The 15744-nt window shown below is 42.3% G+C and overlaps 1 protein-coding gene across 2 annotated transcripts; it reads right to left on the minus strand.

Moving 5' to 3' along the window:
• Positions 1–1154: 1154 nt before the first annotated feature.
• On the minus strand, positions 1155–15363 carry lhx3 (LIM homeobox 3). 2 transcript variants are annotated; one of them, XM_012814692.3, is made up of 6 exons: positions 14815–15363; positions 9037–9208; positions 8551–8753; positions 5986–6137; positions 4260–4431; positions 1155–2761 (listed from the first exon to the last, which is right to left on the minus strand). In XM_012814692.3, exons 1-6 carry the CDS (start codon positions 14882–14884, stop codon positions 2337–2339), a joined length of 1194 nt encoding a protein of 397 aa, XP_012670146.1. In that variant the 5' UTR covers positions 14885–15363; the 3' UTR covers positions 1155–2336. The 2 variants fall into 2 exon arrangements, with proteins under 2 accessions (XP_012670146.1, XP_031434114.1); XM_031578254.1 differs by lacking the exon at positions 14815–15363 and adding an exon at positions 11909–12644.
• Between the last annotated feature and the right edge of the window lie 381 nt (positions 15364–15744).

The following is a 15744-nucleotide window of genomic DNA, read 5'->3' on the forward strand; positions in this document are numbered from 1 at the left end:
CGCCGAGGCAAACAACAGCGGTGAGAAAATTCTCCTCTCACGCTGTCCGGCTTTCACCGTGTTTCCTTGGCCGCTTGCATTATGGGCTTTATAGTTCCAGAAAGCTTTTATAACACACAATGCCTTCTGTTGTGAGAGGCTTCCTGCCAAAGCTTTCACCTAAATCATTTTTTTTCCCTTTTTTGCCCCCATCTCACATGCAGGAAACAGTCAGGCTTAAGAGTCCCTGACAGTATGTGGCTGTGTTAAATCTGATACGGTTCGCCTTTTCCACTGCCACGTTACGTGCATAGGTGGCTGTTATTGTTGTTTGCAGAATATACACAAGTCCCAGAGACAAGATTCTCAATTTGTACGTATCATTCTCATAAAATCTTGAATCATACATTTAGCTTTCTGTGTTCTCAGTAGACTCTTTTAACAGTGCCTGGCTGGCTTTGGGTATATAAGAGATGGAGTGTTTCATAGTCAACTCAATTTTAGAAATGTGTTAGGCAGTTTTGACTCTCCTAGAGGAAAGTGCAGGGTCAGTTAATTTGTTTCTTATATAGGAAAAAAAGAACACCTGCGTGGACTTGTGAGGACTTAATTCAGAGGGGAAATGTTTTCAGTGCCAAATATTTAATCTCTTTAATTGAACCTGACTTTGAATAAGTAAACAAATGGGGAAATTCACAAGGGTACTCGATCCTAGGCCCGCTAATGGATTGAAGATTTCTATCCCGCTGGGGCATTTGGGTAAACAGGGCACGCTTATCTTCCAATCGACATCTTGCTCTGTGGTCTGCATCAAATTTCTGCGCTGAGGAGGCGCTGAACTCTTGATGCAGCTCTGGGTAATTAGCCCGACTGGCTATTTGCACACTCATCTCCAGTGCTGAGTTCCATTATCTGCACGGTGATATAAGATCAATGTGATTAATCTTGGTAAAATGTGAAATAAATATCTGAGCCACCCGCACCCCTCCTCCCAATCCTCCTGTTCTGAGCCAAAAGCACCTGTCTGGATCATGTGATACTCATTCATTATTAGAGATAATGCATGCATTCTTGCATTCATGCATGACAATGAGATGAGAAGCCTTCCTTTCCAGAATGAGAAAACGTGCTGATCAGCTAAAAGAAGCAACAGAGGAACGAGAGACGAATTTTTAGTTTAGCTGACAAATTTATTAAAGACCTGTATCACTTAATCATAGTCATAACCATCACTGGAGAGAATAAATAAGACATAAAACATCTTTTCACATAAACAAACACATTTAGCACCCCGGGTCAATTTCATTCAGGTGCAATCAGTAGACTGTAATGTACAAGAGACATCTGAAAACACACAAATGCATAGAAGTAGTCTATTTCAATAGCGAGAGACAACATCTACAACTTGTTTATCCCTGTTGGTAAATGTACAAAGTCTTTATTATCTGTGGAACTTGCTGTCCAGAGGGTTTTGTATAAAAATAAAGTCTCCACAATGTTAAATCACATTATATATAGACATTTGGCAACAACCAGACACTTTGACGAAAACCGTTGATGTCACACACTAAAAACCACTGAATAGAGACATGATGGAAGCTGGTAGTCTATCAAAACCCAATTCAGCAAATGTGTCCTTTTTTCCTCAATGCTTCTGCGCTTTAGTGCACACACACACACGCACACACACACACACACACACACACACACCAACAACAACTGGGTATTGTCCCCGACTGTGCGTGTGATCCGCTTTGAAGTGTAGACCGACTGTTCGTGACGCATTTGAAAAATTAAAAAAAAAAATCAAATGAATACATGAAAACCGACATAAAGCAAAATGGGTTCCACAGGCATCTTGGTAACTTTGAAATGTGTCTCTGTCCATTTTCCAGCTCCACTAAGTCTTCAGCAGTACTGAGTTCTTCTACCAACTGTGGGAATCATCTTTAGGGCTGTACGTCGAATGCAAGAAGGCGCGAGTGTGGCAAGGGCCTGTCCAGACCAGTGGGGAATGGAAGTGGATGGGCATTGTTGCGGTATTGTCATCCTTTATTCCATTAGAAGAAGTCCATTGAGCAGCAAGATGAGGCACTCGCTGCCAGGAATCTTAGCATGTCAGTGCTAGGCCTCTCCTTGATGCTCGTTCGGCTACTTTAGGCTCCGATATTTTGTCCCTCTGTCTTTCACATCAGTCCATGCAGATGTATGGGAATGTAGAAGAGAACGCAAATGAACAGACTGACAGAGAGTTCCACTCAACATGTGTATTTGTTTTTATTTCTCTTCTCCTTCCTCGCAGAGCTCGTAGGGAGCCCCTCTTGGATGCTGCCGGGCTTGGACGCTCCCTGTCCACATCAGAACTGCGCGTGGTCCACCTCGTCCAGCCAAGACGCCGGGCTGGCGGGGAAGTCTGGGTAGCCGCCGCTGCTGCCCGTCGACAGGTCGGAGCTGGGCCCGTTGGCCCCGCTCATCAGCCTGCCCCCTTGTCCCATGCCCGTGGGCCCGACCTGGCCCACCATGGGGAGGCCGGAGTCGGGGTAGACGAGGCCAGAGATGAGGGGCTGGTGGCGGGGGAGGGTCTGCAGGGAGTTGGGCGACTGGGGCAGGCCGTAGGGGCTGCCCGAGCGGATGTCGTGGTAGGACTCCTGGGCCTGGATGACGCCGTGCTCCAGGGGGAAGGAGGGGTGCGTGCCCGCCGGGCGGCCCATGGCCGGAGACGTCTCGCTCAGGCTGCCATACAGCCCGTTGGAGTGGCTCAGGTCCGACATGGGAGGCTCGTCTGCAGAAGACAGAGAAGAGGGAAGACATGGTTCATCGGCTGATACAGAACACCACAGCCATGACAGTACACCAGTGGTGCCAACATCATGTCTTTAACCCACTGATCTATAACCAAAGTCTTTTATTCATTACAAATCCATGGTTCAGCGTCCACAGAGGCTACTATTCTTCTGAACAGCAGCTCTGAAGTGGAACCTGCCCTGATATGAACCTGAACCAATCCCAACTAGAGCTGGATTCGGTCCAGTGTTGGCTTCTGTCAACAAGAGCCTTTACTGTACGTTCATTAAAATAAAAGCACACAGTTAAATGAAAGCAAATGCAAGGTGTTTTTACTCTGTTTTTTTTTTTGCACATCACAGAAAATTCCTTCTGAGGGGAGGAAATGATCTCTGTGCTTGAAACGTGTCTGTATTTTATTGCACTCTGCATTATGGCCGCTGGCAAACAGTCTCAGTAAATGGAACAGACTGCTAAAATCATTGGCGGCTATCATCAGTGTGTGTGTGTGTGTGTGTGTGTGTGTGTGTGTGTGTTTGTGTGTGTGTGTGTGTGTGTGTGTGTGTGTGTGTGTGTGTGTGTGTATGTGCGCATGTATGTGTGTGAGGATCATCAAACATCAGCACATTACAGAACTGACAACACACTTAACCATCGAACACACAAAAAAAGATGTGCATATAAAAACTCAAACCAACTCAGAATGAACCACTGTCTCAACACGGGTAGTTCGAAGTAATTAAATTTGTCTTTTTTTCTGCACAGTTTTTTTTTCTGCACACTCAGTTTGCCCACAGCTACAACTGCCTGCTGCCTGTGTGCATATGAAAGCTTATATCCTATGACACTCTGTGTGTCCCAGTGCTTCAGACTGCTTTAAACAGATCCAGTATCAGCAGAGTCCTCCTCCAGCCTCTCATATCAGATTTGTACCATCGTGAATCAGGGGCTGTGGAGGAGACACTGACAGCCCCAGACTGTGGAACTGATCCGTGCTGGATCAGGGTTGGACCGCACCAGACCCAGCTGCCCGCTGGGCTTATAACCAGATCAGACGACTCCACAGGGGAAGACGAGAGGGTAGGGGACCACACACCACCTCCATCACACACTACCCAACAGCACAAACAATACTGTCCATAGGGTTGTGAAGTGTTTGAGAGTGGTGGTCTGTAATGATATGAAATGTAATGTACAAAATGTTATAAAAAACTGCAATGCACATAATGCATTGCCAATGCCAATTTTACTACCTGGCAATATAAGCTACAAGCCTACATTACGATTTCCTTTAATGGAAAACTGCAACTGGCAATGTACCTTATGTGAATTTCAACAAGGCAATGCTTTCTAGCGTGTGCTGGCAATTGCTGCATAATCTTTGTTTTACATTTATTTGAATGCACATCTGTATTGTATAGTCTCTGGTTGCTCTGATTGTGCTGTCAGCATCAGTAAACAGCGATGCGCTGGTGTGTGAACTGATCTCAGCCCACCTGTGAAGGAGACGTCTGCGTCGCTGTCCAGGCCCTCTTCCTGGATGCTGTCCTTGTCTGACTTGGAGCTGCCCCTCGAGCGCTTCATGTTGCGGAAGTACTGCCCCCACCTCTGGCGCCCGGCATCCTTTTTCAGCCTCTTCTCCTTCGCCCGCCTGTTCTGGAACCAGACCTGGGATGCACACAGACACATGCTTAGAAATGACTGAGTAATGATGGTAATGACAAAAAACAATTACATTCTTGAAGATATCTTTTTTACAAAGATGTACGTTTATATTACATGAATTATAACATAGGATGGAAATGGTAAAATATTATATTTTCTTTTAGTTCTAATTCTAATTTTCATTCAGAATCTATTTAGGGATCCTGTTAATTTAAGTTCACCATTGTTAGAAATATATAGGTTCTATTATGAAACAGTTTGTGAATTTCACACTGGAATATCCCAAAATATATCTCTGAACATTAAAGAGAAATTGGGTAGATTTCTGGATTTTTTTAAAGGAGCAAAACTACAGCTTTTCCCACTTAACCAGTAAAATGGCCTGTAGATCAAATGCTTTTAATCACTAGAACCAATAAAACACGGGAATACTGCTTTAAACTATAGGGTTAATGACTGGGGGATAATTAATGGTAATTAACACTTTAAGGAGAAATTAGGCGAAAAGTGAGGGTGTCTCTTTACAAATTAAGACCTATAGAACCCATTAATCTGGGGACATTTGGATGAATTAATGTCCATTTATGAGCATGCATGGTCATGATCCTCTTCTCCATTCCGTAAATTTCTTCTGTAGTTATTGAAATCTTAAAAAAACGGATCTACGACGTCTCTGCTTCTCACTGGCGGCATAAAATAACGTTATGATAAGATTAATTTTCAAGGACTGTCATGAGACCGGGTCATGTCTTTCTTTCAGCCCAAGTGGGAGATTGAAACAGTAGGATGGACCACTAATGTAGAGACGCCCACGGCCCGCCGAGATTTATCGCAGGCGTAATTAACTCCAAAGACAGCTACAAGTTGTCCTTAACCCGCAGAGCAGACAGGTTACACTCTCTGCTCCCTTCTCGGTAGAATCTACAACCACGGAGTTGATTTTAATTATTCAAATTTCACGAACGACCACACGTTTTGACGCTCTATAAATTAGCGCGATAAAATGCCACCCGAGTAAAACTTTTTCAGAAAGATGGTCGTCAATGTGCTGGAGGGTTTAAAACATTACAAAACCACCAGTAGGCCTGAATGCGAATGACAGTACTTTTTGTACAGGCAGTATGCAATTTAATGATGTTAAAGTACGGCTCAATACTGAGCTTAATGCTATCTTCAGGGATGTTTTATAATTACATTCAGCAACCCCCCCTGACCCGTACCCATATTCAGTGAATAATGGACATTTCAAGTAGCCACTGTACCTACTTTAAGTGTCCTTGCAAATTCATAAAAATAATATATATGGCCATAGTCAACCTGAGTAAGCCTCTTTCACAGACAATATGCGAGGTTCCCTTTTAGTATTGTTAACGAGCTTGCCCCCACCGATCTCAATTCTAGTGGCTAGACTTCATTTAACTCAGTATCGCCGTAAATTAAAACCATCTACGGAACACCTCTCACCCCCATTTCTCCGCACACACTTTAGAGATCTTCCACCTTTTTGCCAGCAGTGCAAAAAGGAAAATGTCCTTCCAGGACAAATTAGTTTCTCACCTGCACCACTCGCATATCCAAGCCAGTCTCTGACGAGAGCTGCTCTCTGACGTGCCGTGCCGGTTTGGGTGAGTTATTGTAGGCGTTTTTCAACGTCTCCAGTTGTTTGGCTGTGATCGTGGTGCGCGGTCTTTTTGCCGTGGAATCCGCTTCTGCAAAATGACATGGACAAAATGACAGAATTAGCACCCCCGTTTAAAAAATAAAGCAAAGTAAAATAGTGTATGTCAGCTATGCCAGTAGTCCATCCTTTGATTAATTCAGAACCTTTTTACTATATTTGCAAAAGGTTTATAAACAAACACCAAATTATACAGAAACAGAAACATTTGCAGTTTGAATTTTGGGTTGACTTTTGGGAGCCCTCATTTAAGTCAACTGAAAACACACTGGTTCCCGTTTTGAGCTGGCTACTCTGACTCTACTCTGACTCTGCCACTATTGTCTCGCACATTCACTGTAAGCTAAGTGGCTGGAAGAAAAATCAGACATGGACTTCAACAAAACGCCTGAATTAAAATGAGTGCATGGTAAATGTTAAAAATGACAATGTATGCATTTATTTGTCTAGCGTTGAGGATTTATAAAAGTGGCATGGCCATCAAATTGAATGACAGTCCTATTTCTTGAAAAACGAAAACGAAAAGAAAAACCTTTTTCATGTAAATAATCGTCTTTGGTATTTACACGACTGCACTTAAAATAAAATGTTAAAAAGTAGATAGCAACAAAACATTTTGCTGAATAATCCCTTACATAAAACAAACATAGCTCTGTTTGACTATAAGTTGAATAACCCAAACATAGGCGAATGGCATAATATTATATTATTTGCAGCTGCGTTCATCTTGCATCGTGCATCTTAAAACAAGTCAACACATTATATTATTTTCCAGCTCAAACGCAAAGTGTCAATTTAGGAATTTTGCACGATAAAAAAGAACTTTCTCACCATATCGAATATTAGGCTAAAAAGCACAGACTGCAAATCTAAATTATCCCGTCAAAGAGCCTGTATTCACTTATTTACAATTACAAAATGCTATTAGTCACAGAGAATGAAAGGCGCACACACTTTTACGTGTCGGAGACTTAAGTCTCTCCTTTGCCCTTCAGCCTTGTCACAGACAATATGCCCCTCTGTGAGCATCACATCAAGGCCAGAAATCTGGATCAGCATTTGGACAGGGTGTGCAGGACATGAAGGATGAATGTCTCCATATTACCAAGGCAGGTATCGATTAGGGCCAGGCCGAAGCGCAATTAGCCCAGGTGGGTCAGATGTTTATGGATGACCTCATGCCCGCGGAGATTAAGTTCACCGTTAAAAGCAGCCGTTCAGCGAGAGGTCACTGATTTAAAGGGATAAAATCATTTGGCGACTTTGATAAAACGGTTCAATGAAACGGCTGGGGACTGGCATCAATTTTGCGAATTCACGAATTAACAACCCCCCTTTGTGCGCACTGAACGCAAAAGTGTTAAAGAAACAGAGAGCATTCGCAGCTGTTTTCAGGGTCATTTCATATAAGCTGTCACCAATCCCATTTCCGTCAAAATAATGTAGTAGTCCAGATAAAATAAACAGCAGAATGTTAAGAATTGTAGAAAATATTTCTGATACCAAAATGGCATAATCTATCCAAATAATTTGTGTTATATATGTATTTGAATTAAAAATGTATTTGGTCTGAAACGTAGTCGCAAATCTATTGTTAAATATTAATAACCGAAATAGTGTCATAAGAGCTGGAATCTCCCAGTAGTCGAGGTAGTTCCCAGCTAAGGTGGTTTCTTAGCTAAGGTATACCTTCTTTAAGAGATACTTTTGTAAGGTTGGTCTGGACCACTCTAAGCTATACCTTAACACAGATTAAGATACAATAAACGTTTGAGAGACTAAAAACGTCCTTAGTGTCTGGACGTTTTCATTGACAGCGAAGTCAGGCCAATATATGTTTTGCATTACATGTTGTGCTTCATGAAAAACAAATAAAAAAAACATCGGGGTAAAGTAATTAGCCGTTACTTTTTAACCCCTGTTGAACATAAAACTATGGATATTATCTAGCCTACAGCCGTCCTCATTTGTTTGTTTTTTTACTTGCATTGCAGGTTATTTCTCGTTGATGTTCCTTCTAATAATGATGACCTGCTTTCCAGCTTGAGTCATGCCCGTCATACTCATCTCACGCATACTTAAACCTATGTGAATGACAATAACCGTTTTCAGAAACATGGATTCAGCCTCTAAAGGTATATGTAGGAAGGTTTCTCTTAAGGGAACTCTTTCGAGATGCTGTGGGAAACACTTTTCGCAAGGTATACATTTCAAGTCTTCGTAAAACGCTGAGACACCGTAACTGGGAAACCAGGGAAACCAGATTTTTAAATACCTCGAACAATTCCATTAATTATTCCATGTATTTTCTCATCAAGGACTGGTATAACTGGTATAATTGTTTCATTTTTGTCATCATAAATGGTAATCATGATAAAGGTTTATGAGACGCCATCACTTCTCCCAAATAAAGGCAGTGTGGTGATTTGCCCATGTGTTCTCACCCCTCTGCTTGGCGGTCTCGTAGTCCGCTTTGCACACGAGTCTGCTATCCTCCATCAGGTAGTACTCGTCCCCCGTGGCCAGCTGCCGTTTGCACACGATGCAGGCGAAGCAGTGCAGGTGATAGACGAAGTCCTGCGCCCGGCGCACCACCTGCGTCGGAGGGATACCCTGCTGGCATGCTGCGCATTTGGTTCCAAATCTCCTTTGGGAAAGCAACAAGGGTCGATATCAATATAAGCGATTGCATTTCACATTCAACTGGTAACACTAGCTTATTCCCCACGCCGAAAATATTGTACCATGGCAGTCCCGTTTCATAACATTAATCATTTAATTTAATATCCGTTTGGCATATTGTATTATAATGCTTCTCATTATTTGTACAACATCATTATGTGGCCTGTTAGTTTTGTTGTCACTGAAAAAATCACGTCGAGGAACTATCAGATGGAGATAACAAATAATGCGCTACTCAGAAGACTCACTTGAAGAAATCCTCCTTGCAGTAGACACTGTCCCCCCGGCTGAAGCACTTGTCGGCCAGCGGAGACTGGCAGTCGCTGCACTTGAGACACTTGCTGTGCCAATGGCGATCCAGGACCTTCAGGATGAAGCGGTCCACGATGTGCTGGTTGCAGCCCGCACACAGAGGGATCTCTGTAAAGGAGTCAGAAAAGACACGGACCTCAGATAATTTCCCCTTTTTCCTCAAAAATGTATTTTCATTCTAAACTGAAAAAACACAGCTTGTTACCGAGGAACCATCGAGACCTGTAGATTAAACTTCTATCCAGTCTTTACAGACTTACAAATTCCCAATCAAATACCTGCATGAAACCTCACTGAAATCGACAATGAGCCATCCAAAAATTATAGTATTCTCAAACGTGAAGTCATTGCATTTTTGTTCCATCTTTGGCCAGGCAATTTGTAAGCCTTTTTACTAGACCGACCTCAACACAAACGCCCGAAAACCACCAAATAAGCTTACAGTAAAACAACTGGACCCACTTATGTCAGTTATGTTTTCATTTGTGTCATAATTAAATCATTCGTTGTCATAAGCTACGGTAGTGCTCGAGATATGAGCTAATCTAAATCTTTGCATAATGATGCAGCTGTATGCACAGAACAATCACAAAGCAACTGATAATAAATGAACATGTGAAATAATGTTAGAAAGGCGAAATGGTCACCACTGTTTCATGTTTCACGGTTTCATGTTTCACTGTTTCAATACTTGAATTTCTTTGAATAAGATACATACTGAAACCTTTTCCTCTGTCTTTTTTCCCTATTCGCATTTTTCTATTTGTCTCCATTGCCTCATTTTAGTTATTTCATTTTCCATTATTATATCGCAATGATCTGCCCAAATCGCTGATTAGGGATGGAAGAATGAAAGTATTGTCAACAAACGTATTTCGCTCCCTAATGAAAGATTCCTATCCACACTCAAAACCCTGTTTATTGCGTCACCTCCAACAGTCATAGGAGCGCCATCTTAAGCCTACTACAGAAAACCTGGACAGGTGTAACTATGCAAACACAGGTAAACCTTAACCTCCCTATTTTTTTTGCAACAGCAACCGCGAATTCATCCCATCACACATATGTACTTCTGCTCTGTCACTCTGTCTTTGGCCTCTACCGGGCGGGCACAATCCTCGGTGCTCTTTAACATGCGTCCCTCTCTAGGCCTCCAATATATGAAGGCATATTGACAAGCGAGAAAAAAATCTAATAGGGACAGTATTAATACCTACATATGGAGAATCACACAGGTCCATAATTTGAGTTATAATACGCCCCCCCCATGTAGTATCGTACAGCGGTCTACATGTAGGTCCACAACTTATACATTATATTATAATTCATATTTACAATATTAGCACGTAAGTGCCGAAGGCAAGCCTTAAGATGAGCTACATGCTCAGTGATACATGTAGGCTAGCAGGCCGAATAACACCCATATTTCTACAATGACATATCCATCTCCTTTCTGTCACTAATTTGGATTAAAAGGATGATTCTAGACCAGCTGTGATTCTTACACAAACAACGTGCTCCTCACAAGTTGAAAGCGGAAATCCATCCAGCTGTGCCGATTAACCAAAACCATAAACAAGCGATTGTAAATATCAACGCAAGACTGCATACACGTAAATACGACTTAAGATATGATCATTCTGTTGCATAATTAATCGATAAATGCCGGCACTTCACATTTCATCCAACGAAGGAGTCACGTTTCTATTGTTGTTTCGGGGGCCTTTTAATAAAATATGAATCGCTGCATCGTTTTTCTGGCACTACTTGGGGGCATCAGCAAGTCCAAGCCAACATGACCAGGTGTACCGAAAAACCTATCATTTATTTAAGGGGCTTGGGATTACCGAGAGCTTTTTACGACACTGAGGAAATAGGTTAACATGTACTTTAAGATAAGCAGGGCCTAATATGAAAAATAAAACAACAGTAGCCTGGGCATAAACACTGGATATAATATAGGGCTGTAGGTATAATAATAGCTATGTAAATATTCGATTTCTTTTCAAACGATGCACTGCATTACTGTTACTTCCTTGAAACAAAAAAGGCGTATTGCCCTTGAAAAGTATCAGCTGTCTCATGAGCTGTCTGGCATGTTGCCTAATTCTGTCACGGTTCAAAGGTATATTCATTTGAATGAAACAAATGTAAAAAATGGTTTCAATGATAAGATTCCCCTGTGACTGAACCGAGTATAATGCAACAGATGGGCAAAAGGGGGGAATTTTTTAAAAGCCAAAAAATAGCAACAATGAGAACAAAAAAATTGAATTGTGCTTTGCAGAGAGGCAAAGATAAGACATATGCCAATTGGAAAATTCACTGCCTGGTGCCGTAATCCTGAGTCCTACAGATTCAGCTATAATCCACAGTATTACAGCAGTGGCGGGGTATTACAGAAAAGAAATCTGAAAGGGAATTGTCCTCTGGTTGGATAACCCAAGCAAAGCAGACGCGCAGCCTACACATCGTGTCCGGTCGCAAATAGTAGCTGGAAGCCTGATGAAGGGCCACTAACATTAACACTCTGGAAATACTCCTATGTCTCATATGTCTATCTTTTGTGACAATGGCACTAATCAAACATAAACAAAGGTAATCGTTTCTGATACGGACCACACACAAAAAATATTTTATTCCGAAGGAGGAATCTAGGTTGATTCAACAGTACGTTAAATATCCATAACAGGCAGACCAAACTAACGTAATTAAGGAATACAACAAATGAAGACATACCAGTAACTTCTTATGTGTTCATGCAAATAACAAAAACATCCCAAGCATCATGTCCTGGATAAACTATACCTTTACTTAGTTCCTCGCTTTGTGTCAGCAGGGCAAAAAGTATCTCTGTGTTATTGGGTGCGTCTTTTGGAGAGTTCCGCTCGTTGTGCCCATCCATCGCTCATTTCCCAAACAACAATAACAACAACAACAACCAAAAAACTAAAAACACCCGTTCCGTCGTTGTATGACAGTATTCCGACTCGCTTTAAACGAATCTAAACGAAATTATGCGGAAAGATTCGGGGAACTGCTGCAAACGCGTGTGCTCCGTGGGAGTGCGTAAGTGTACGTTGGTAGAGAGAGATGTGAAGTGGATTATACCGCCCTGTTTCCCGAATGACTGTTCTGTTGCAACAGAACGGGACAGATTATCACCCCTCTGTGTAAGGTGGAGAGGTGTACCAGCGCCAAGGGCCGTTCGAAATATGTGGAAAAGGCATCAGAATAAAATGAGGTTTCCAAATGACATATTGGCATTTCCATTAATTTAACAATAACGTTTGATCGGACGGTCGACTACTTTCTCTATGACAAGACACAATTCGAAGTTTCCCATATGCATTCATAAACACCATCATGCCACTATAGATACCAGCATGAAAATAATTGAACAGTTTGTACGTTAGTAGGCTATAACCAGCACTTCAACATGTTAGTTATTTGCGTGGAGAGCCATGCCAGCAATTACAAAGACAAGGCCGTGGGAACTGATATATTCATTATTTAACAAGAAAATAAGTGAATGTTAGCAACACTGCATTGAAATAGCTTATATCGAATTATTGTAATAATATTTACTTCTGTGATTATATCCTTAGCAGTGTATTATATTCGATTATGTCATGTCATGTCATGTCATGTCATGTCATATTATATTATATTGTATTATATTATATTATATTATATTATATTATATTATATAATAAAATGTATTGTTAATATATTGTTCTCAGTCAGAACCATGGACCCTACATCTCGCTGTCATTGCTGTGGCCTAATTATTTTGAGTTAAACTCTGAAGGTAAATTGTTATCATGACTACTGGAAAAGAGCTTTTGATTTTTAGCATGGCGTGATCATCAGTGATCTCAGCACATGGACCCAATATTTCCAGAAGTAGCAACAGTTTGAAATGATTCACAAGACCGTATCGTGACATCATCAGTAAAATCATCATGACATTTCTTTTCCAGCTATTCTTGTTTCATACACTACCAAAACACGAGCACACACACGCGCGCGCGCGCACACACACACACACACACACACACACACACACACACACACACGTTTTGGCGTGTGCCTTCAGAAAGACAACTGTTTGCTTTGGGAAGAATTGGCCGTTCAATAAAATGTTGATCGAGTCAACACCCAGATGAATTTTATTGACAGTGATCTCCAGCGCAAAAGAGCGCCTGGGGAAATCAACCGTAGTGCCACCGCCGCCTAGGCCCTTGATGAATTCAAAATCAATGGCCCATTTGCCTGTATTTTCAGAGTATATGAAACGCATTTTGGTGAAAGGTGCGGGATGCATCAATGTTCCCTTTTACTTTTATGCTTTATAATATTTTTATGTCTTATTGATCGCTCACTTTAGAGGGGTGGGGCGACAGTAATGGCTTCACATGAGCTATGCTTGCATCTGAGATGTAAAGATAAGCGTGGGAAAAAGTGCCGAAATGCTGAAAGTGCAAGCAGAATCCATTTTGTTCTATTATCTATTTCTAAAAGCAGGTCCACACAGCTGCCTTCCATACGTGTCCAAAATGTTCTATTTCATGTGGTTTTACAGGCAGATATTCTTAACTGTTTACACAAGTGTATTTCATCAGTCGCTAATTATTTCTTGGCGTTTTTCAACCTTCTGTAACGGCCCTTTGTTTTTATCTTGTTTCCTCCAAGTCCAAGCTTTAGGACATTGTCTAGGCGCTAATATTTCATTTCTTGAAACGCTTTGGCCTATATGAGACAAATGAGATTCAGGCCTATTCAGGTGTGTAAGGGAAGCGCACAGCTGCGACAAAGTCTCTGTTTCTTCGCCACAACCTTTCCATAACCGGTATGTGTCTGTGATGTTTGTAGTGCCGCATCGTAATCCAGTGTGCCCCCATCTTGGGCCTACTCTTTTCCTCAGGTGTTGCACCTGTCACGAGGGAACCCGATACTTGTTGCGTGTCCCGGCGCAGTTAACAGAACGCACAGAAGGACATGCAGAGCTAGACTGGGGGTCCCGGTTGTATTGGCCTCCTGCCCTACCCCGACGAGCTAGTGCATGCGCCTTGCAGCTGAATGCGCCGGTGGTCGCCTCCTAACAGCCGTGAGCGATGGGGTGAGATGACAGCACGCGTTGCACATCTGTTCCACGCGCGCACAATGTCGCTCATTACGTATTCATAACGTATCCCTCACGCAGAAGGGAGACAGACTGAGGGGCAAAACCTTTGAGTCTTTTTGGACCGATCTGTAAAACAACTATACGAAAAATCACACATCCTAGTATCCTATGCCATATAGTGATGGTGTTCCACCACTGATCTTGAGATAGCCTTACTTGGTATAATATTTGTAGTAAATTGAAGACAATTAGTTGCAATATCGGGTAGGCTTAATAAAAAGGTCATCGCCATATTTCAACAAATATCCAACACAGCCGCAACTAACCAACAATTGCAATGGCTGAACAATGGAACAACACAACCATCAGGAAATAATTTCATGCAACTTATTTTAGGAACTTGGAGACCGGCTTCCCCTCTGCGCGGGTGTTAAATCGATTTCATGCTTCATTTTGAGGACGTAAATGTGCTAAACTCCATACAATTGCAGAGAAAACTTCTCTGCACAAACAGACATTAAAAACAGGCACATCTCGTAAAACCACAACGAAATACCATGCTCATTTTATTATAAACAGTGCTTACCTTGACTTGAACTGTATCTTGAGTAATTTCCGGGATTTTGACAGCTCGAGCCTGGGTGTTCAAGCAACATTCTGACCAATGGCGCGTTTTAACACAAATACACACGCTCGAGTTTAAACTGCTCTAATCATCAAATCGCCTACAGGTAAGAGATGAAATGATACCAGGGACAAATCATACACCGTTACCGCTTCCAAATCTGAGATACACTAGTCCCGGATGAATTTGAACCCGGACTGAGAAGGAGCCCTCAAAACCTGGCCCACTAAGCCGAGCACCATACGTCCTGAAACTTGCTGCGTAAAATACTGCGTCCGTTTGATTCCACGCTTCAGAGGTGAGGTACCGTGAAGGGGTTTCCTGACAACGACGTGCGTCAGCTGACCTCTGGATGCTGTCCTTTTTTAGCATAACCAAACTAAAGAGGAGAGAGGCTGTGTTGCCGGTGTTAAAAAGGTCTGCCCTGTCCTCGGTCCTGAAGGGGAGTTTCTAGGCGCGCTGGCGGAGGCGTGTGCATGCAGACGCCCCCACCCCTCCCTCCTTGTCTTCGAAACAAGCCTGCCCCCTTATCCCTTCCCGTGGTACACGTGTCCATCTTTCATCGTGTACAATAGGGCACTGGGCAACACCGCGTCGGGATCATGGTTGTCGTGCGTTTTCATGGTCTTTGCTTCTCTTTTGTTGGATCAAGAAAAGCGCACAACAGACACAACTGCAGGACGCCTTTGTCCTTGTTTACGGATGTTCTTCGAAGAACACCGCACCGTGCACTTTAGACATAGCTGATGTCAAGACGCAACTATAATCTCAAATAGGCAGCTAATTGTTTTTATTTCACAGGTTAATATGTATTATTTACTGCCTTGTGCAATGTTGTTTGGAGTAGTGGTAGAATCATTCAGTTTAAGTAAAACATTATTTGGTGTCGTG

This window comes from Clupea harengus, chromosome 12 (assembly GCF_900700415.2).
Source record: "Clupea harengus chromosome 12, Ch_v2.0.2, whole genome shotgun sequence".
NCBI lineage: Eukaryota > Metazoa > Chordata > Actinopteri > Clupeiformes > Clupeidae > Clupea > Clupea harengus.

Bases quoted from the DNA above. Each gene is read 5' to 3' on its own strand.
- lhx3 (XM_031578254.1), bottom strand. From the start codon at position 12,005: ATGGATGGGCACAACGAGCGGAACTCTCCAAAAGACGCACCCAATAAC. The intron at 9,209-11,908 runs GTATAGTTTATC...ACTCCTTTACAG, and splicing joins AAGCGAGGAACTAAGTAAAG to AGATCCCTCTGTGTGCGGGC. The intron at 6,138-8,550 runs GTGAGAACACAT...GTCATTTTGCAG, and splicing joins CGAGACCGCCAAGCAGAGGG to AAGCGGATTCCACGGCAAAA.